The sequence below is a fragment of the Vidua chalybeata genome, chromosome 8 (assembly GCF_026979565.1).
Source record: "Vidua chalybeata isolate OUT-0048 chromosome 8, bVidCha1 merged haplotype, whole genome shotgun sequence".
NCBI classification, from domain to species: Eukaryota; Metazoa; Chordata; class Aves; order Passeriformes; family Viduidae; genus Vidua; species Vidua chalybeata.
The window spans coordinates 10,243,590-10,249,589 of NC_071537.1; the positions used below are offsets into that span (position 1 = coordinate 10,243,590).

The 6,000-nt window shown below is 54.8% G+C and overlaps 1 protein-coding gene across 1 annotated transcript in view; it reads right to left on the reverse strand.

Annotated features, from left to right (window-relative positions):
* Window positions 1-5,203, reverse strand: part of MXI1 (MAX interactor 1, dimerization protein) — a 55,774-nt gene extending 50,571 nt beyond the window's left edge. Inside the window, exon 1 of the mRNA XM_053949166.1 lies at window positions 4,989-5,203. Coding sequence (XP_053805141.1) covers window positions 4,989-5,184 — 196 coding nt within the window. The 5' untranslated portion in view covers window positions 5,185-5,203. The remainder of the gene's footprint in view (window positions 1-4,988) is intronic.
* Window positions 5,204-6,000: the final 797 nt, after the last annotated feature.

Here is a 6,000-nt window from a genome sequence, read left to right on the forward strand (position 1 = left end):
CAGTTAACTGATCCAGCTGCAAAATTAAGAGGAATTTCCATGAAAAAAAATATACACAGTCCTTCAGCTAAATAACAAGAAGGTAGGGTTGTTCAGCTAGTGGCAAAAGATGCTTCTCTCCCAGCTCTCAGGATGCTTTGCTGACAAGGGATGTAATCGGTTCGCAGCAGTGCTTCTGGCACAGTTCCATGGTTCTACCTCTGCCCTATCATTTCTCCTGCTGTGGCTTCCTTCTGAATTCTATGCTGAGGTCCAAACAGCATGAGTCAAAATACCCTAACCTGGAAGTGGCTAACGCATGAATCACTGTGGCCAGGTCATGAACCAGGAGGAATGAAAGGGGGTTACTGTGAGTTGGATGAAAAATATATAAATAAAGGGGTCCCACACATCTCTGTAGATCACATCACCTTAAGATCCAAGACCATCTACACTGACCTTGAGCCACACGGTCAGCTCTCATTGATACAATGGGAGTTCTGCATGCAGACCAAAGGCAGTCTCAGCTTCTTCTGCCCTCCACTAATTACAGGTTTCTGACATTTCTTTGGTTTGTCAGAAAAAGACTCTAAACAGCACATTAACAATGGATGGAGCCACATGATGAAGATAATGTTAACTCATGCCCAAGGCTCAGCTGTCTTCTCCCTCAGAGAGAATTATTCAGGAGCAAAGGACAAATCTAAGATCACCCATTTGTTGTTCCTGGTCAGAAGATTAATAAACATAGCCAGCATTTGAAGAAGATCTAGCTATCTCCTGCAAGGGGGCAAGGTCCACTGTCCCATGCATGCACACCTCTATTAGATTTGTGAACTTGTCACCCCTGTTACAGAGACTTGATTGCCTTCATGCTTTTGGAAGAGGATATGGCAACACAGGTCTGTATCTGTAGTGAGATCAGAATGTATTACACACCATGCCTATTACAGATAAGTCATCGTATCCAAAGGATTAATCACGTGTTTGTGCAACTCCTACTGACAAAAACATGAGTCTACACACCCAAAGGGGATGCCTGGCACAATACTAAACCTCAGCTGAGTTTATTCCAGGTCCCTTTAAAAACATCTTCCAAATTCCAGCATTTCAGCTGCTACAGATTTTCAGCCATGCTTATTCATTAAGTGGCATTTGCAGGGGTTACAGATGTATCAACAGAGCTGCCCTCAGCACAACTTTCATTTCTGAAAACAGCCACTGTAACTTTCTTCATGTGACGTTTCTATTCCTTGGATACCAAGCTTAAATTTCTAGAAACAGGTCATTTGGAAACCTGTACATGTCAGTTAGCAAGGTGTGTGTTGGGATTGGGTTTTGTGGTCTCACCATGAGAACTGCAGCAAGAAGGCAGGCAGCACTGTTATTCACTCAGAGGCTTAACTGGAAAAATAATTCAGTTATATTTCAGTAGCTAAAATACTCCAGCTTACCCAAGGAGTCTGATAAGAGGATTCTAACCTTCCCTGTCACCATACTGTAACACAGGTCATTTTTATTCTAATATTTTAAAATATAAGTGAATACTACAAGGGTGGTGATGAGAAGCCACTCCGGAACACTGCCTCCCCCTGCCATAGCCCTGACAGTATATCCTACCCAGCTCTCCTGCCCTGTGGTTCTGTTTCCACACCACCCAGCCAACCCATGGCCCCTCTGCTGTTATTCATGACCACAACAATAGGATGTGGGACCTATAAATGTAAATCATCATCATCTCCATATTTCTGCCTGAGCTTCAGGCAGGTAGGAAACTCCTGCCTTATCTGAAAGTCCTGCCCTAGACATGAAAGGCTCTGCTGTCTGCCTTGTACCACTGACCTGCAGACAAGGGTAGGAGTGTTTTGGAAGCTGAAAACATCCTTGTAGTTGCTCCTTTATGACCAGAAGTTGTGACATGCACATCTGGGATATCCAAGCATTTCGATCCACAAGAGAAGAGGTCGTGTCCACCTCTCAGGGGGCCCCTCTACCAAACAGCATCTGCTCCTGCTGAGGACAGTGTTTGGAGAAGGTGAATAACATGGCACAGCCATCAAAGGCTCGGAAGAATGTAGGAGGACACTGAGTGTGGTTTATCAGAAACCATAAAACTATGAGGAAAACCACTTGAGCTCTGGGAGCCTTAATATCCCTTCCTTAAATTCCTTCTTTTGGCTAGTGAAGTCCTCCAGCTTCCATACCACTGTGATGCTGATCCCAACCAGCATCCTGGTGCTTTACCCAGCTCTGTCCCTGTCACCCATCCTGGCCAGGAAGAGACAAACATCTATTTGTCACCTCTATTTTTTTAAGACTCTGTTTCCTTGGGGCAGGGCACTGTCACTCCCCTGCATGTACAGCACCTGGCACAACAGGGCTGTGAGTCAGCCACCTTCCTGATGGGAGTAACACCAAAATAGCTCATTACAGCCCTTCGTAACACCATGGTCAAATGACCTGGGCATCCTGCAGGAAGCAGGCAAACACCAAGTCTGACTGCAAGCGAGTGTGGCAGTCTCCATCACCAAACCTTTTTGAGCTGCCCCCCCCCATTATTGTGAATTGTGAGTTCAGAGACTGTAATGAGGAGTGACCACCCATTAGCAACATCTCTGCCAGGCTGCCAGCACTGAGTGCATTGAGGAATCACCCCTGCCCTGGCAGATGAATGGACACAGCATTGTCTTGGTGCAATAAGCTGAGTTCTGGATGTAAATCTCTTCCCAGAAAGGAGATGCATATACATTAGGATACAACCCTCCCGCTTCTGCAGCTGTTCCTTAGTTTAGATAGGGCCAGTAAGGCTCAGAGATTGTTTTCCAATCCCAGCAGCATTTTTCTTTGTTTGGGAGCAACACGTAAAAGCTGCCTGTTTTATGATGGTCATGTTCTGAACAGCACATTCAGCTGAAACTTTGGTTAAATGGGACTTTTCACCCTAAAATGTCCTGACTGCACATTAAAATACTGAAAGGTTTTGCAGAATTTCCTAATAAAAGTGATGATTTTCAACACTATGACCTCAACAATTACTAGTGAAAGCTTCAGTGAAAACAAGTGCTCAGGAATGGAGTTGTTTAGATGCAAACACCTCTTTTAAAAATCTAGCAATAAAAAAATCCTGTATCCTGTTGTCCTACTCATTTTCCAGTTCCAAACAAGGAACCATATAAAATGATGCATTTTTAAATGGAGCGTTTAAAAGATCAGATACTATCCATCTCAACAGCAAGGAAAATTCTATCTTCCCCCACCTCGAAAAAAAGCCATGATTTTGACAGTTCCCCTTCACAAGAACAGTGCTCATTGAGAAAAAAAAGCAAAACGGTCTCACATCAGTTTCCAAAACAGGGATGCTGCTGTTTTCACATGCAAACCCAATTCTTGCTCATGTCTCCTGTCATTTTCCTGCTCAGAGCTGCTGCTCACGGTGCAGCTCAGCTCCTCAGACGCTTGGCTTTGCAGATTCATTACGAAACAACAATTAGCACGTGAGAAAAAAAATCCCACTCCAATATTAACTCAACTTTCCCAAACAGAAAAGCAGCCTGGATTTGTTCCGGGCGAGCAAGGAACAAGGGCTTTTGGCCGCAGCTTCAGAGGCAGAGCAGCTCCTCCGCAGTGGGATCCCTTTCCCTGGGAGCCTGCATGCACGCAGCTTTTCCCGCAGAACAAGGGCACCCTATATCGTCACCTGCACGGGACCTATAGCTGCCATAGGGATGAACGGCGAGGAGAGGGTGATGGTGCGATGGAGACGCGTGGCGAGGGACTCGCTGATCCCTTTGTAAAGTTAAACGGAAAACAAAACGCAGCACATACTCCGCGGAGGAAAAATGGGGGGGGGGGGGGGGGAAAAACCCCAAACATGAAACCGAGGAGGGCAGAGAAATTAAAAAAAAAAAAAAAAAAAAAAAAAAGGTAGAAAATTAAAAAAAAAATAAAGGCTAAAACAAAGAGTAACAGAGAAACCCGAGGAAAACGAGGGCAAAGCGTCGGTGGCGGAGCGGAGCCCGGGGCTCCCGGCGTGGTGTCCATGTGACACCCCCGGGCTCGCCGGTCCCCGGAGCCCCCGGGCCGAACCCCCGGGCCGAGACCCCCCCCCCACGCCCCCCCCGGCCCGCTCGGCAACGCGTGACGTCACACGGGGGACCCCGGCGCCGCGCATTGGCGGAGCCGGCCGCGCGGCCCCGCCCCCGGGAGGCGGCGGCCAATGAGCGCGGCGCGCTGGCTCCATGTGCGAACCATGTGTCCGCCCGCGGGGCGGGGCGCGCCGGGCGCTGCGCCGCTGGAGTGCGCTCCGCCACTGCGCGGGGTCCGCGGCCGCGCTCCGCCGCGGGCCACGGCCGCCCCTTTGTTCCCAAAGCGCCTCTTCCTCGCGGTGCCGCCGTCCCCCGCAGGTCGCGTGCCCGCTCGGGAGACCGCTCCGCGGGGGAAAGCCGCGGGCTACGCGCACCCTCCGCGCCCGCGGAGCAGGGGGCTAGCGGCGCCGCTGGCCACCGCCCCGCACCGGACGCTTGTCCTGCCCTGCACTACACTGCTCTGCCCTGCCCTCTCCTCCCCGCCGGCTACCTGGCGAGCGCTGCCACTTGCCTACGTGACTCTGCCCATGCCCCGGCGGGGGGAGCGGGGACGTGTCATCGCCTCCTCCCCCGCCGCTCCGGCTCCGCCACCGGCTCTGGCTCCGCGCGGAGCCCGCCGCCCCCCCGGCCCCTCTCAGTGCCCCTCCGAGCCCGCTCTCCCCGAGAACCGGAGATGCGCCCCCCCTCCCTGCACCGTCCCGCTCCACTCTCCATCCCAAACTTTCCCCCCGGGCCCGATCTCCCCAGTGGCGGCGGGGTCGCACGCACGCCTCTGCCTCGGGGGGTGCAGGCCGGCCCCGGCGCCCTTTGTCACTGCGTCGCCAGCCCCTGCAGCCAGCCGAAAGTTTGGTTTATTTTCTTTACTCCCCTTGACCGCCCCGCGGTCACGCACACGCGCGGCCACGGCCGCCAGCCCGCACTTACTTTTATTCTCCTTCTCGATCCGCTCCAGGTAGCTGGCGGCCTCCAGGAGCACCTGCACGTTGTAGAGGAAGGTGTCCATGCCCGCCGCGGGGCTCGTGTTGCAGATGTCCCCGAGGGGGCACCGGGCCCCGCCGGCCGCCCCTGCGCTCCGCGGCTCGCTCCGCGGCTCCCTCCGCGGCCGGCCGCGCTTCCCCATGCCCCGCAGGCTCCCCGTGCTGCGCCGCGTCCGTCCGTCAGTCCGTCTGCCGGCGAGCCCGGCGGCCGCCGCCGTCCCAGCGCTGCCGCCGCCCGCCCCGCCGCTGTGTCGCCCCACGGGCCGCCACCGTCCCGCCCCCCCCGCGCCCCGGCGGGGCGGCCCGGCCCGGCCGCGCCTGCGGAGTGCGAACGCCGGCGGCTGCGCGGCGCCCGGCGCGGGGGGGGCGGCCGGCGGGGCAGGGTCGGGCTTGTCCCGGGGCGGGGGGGACCGGCGGGTCGCCGCTCAGCAGCCCCGGGATATGTTACAGCTCCGCAGCGGGGAACGAGCCTTTGGAAAGGGGCACCGGCTGCTGCGCCGGCCGTGGTGGCACCGCGCCCCCGGGGATGGTGGCACTGGTGGGAGCCCAGCTGCACCCACCCCCAGGAGGCACAGAGGCACAGCCAGGCCTGCCCGGCCCTTGTCACCCCGTGTCACCTCCCGCCACTGCCCGAGGTCTGTCCCTGGTCAGGGAGCCAGCGGGACAGGCGGGCTGGGGAGCCCATGCTGCGCCCAGCCCTGGGGGCGATGGGGTCAGCACTGCAAGCAAAACTCGAACTCCAAAGGGGCCCCTCGGCATGAAGCACTAGCAGTTTAATGTCAAATTACTCCTCCTCTATTATGCAGTGCCCCCCAGAAAGCTCTCTCTGGGTTTAGACTCTAAAAGCAATTAATATTTTTTTTTTTCCGAAAGTAAATCGAAGGTGGAGAGCAGGAAAGGGATGCACCAGCCTTCCTCATCTCCTCCATATCCACCCCTGCAGACCTGGGGTCAGGGCC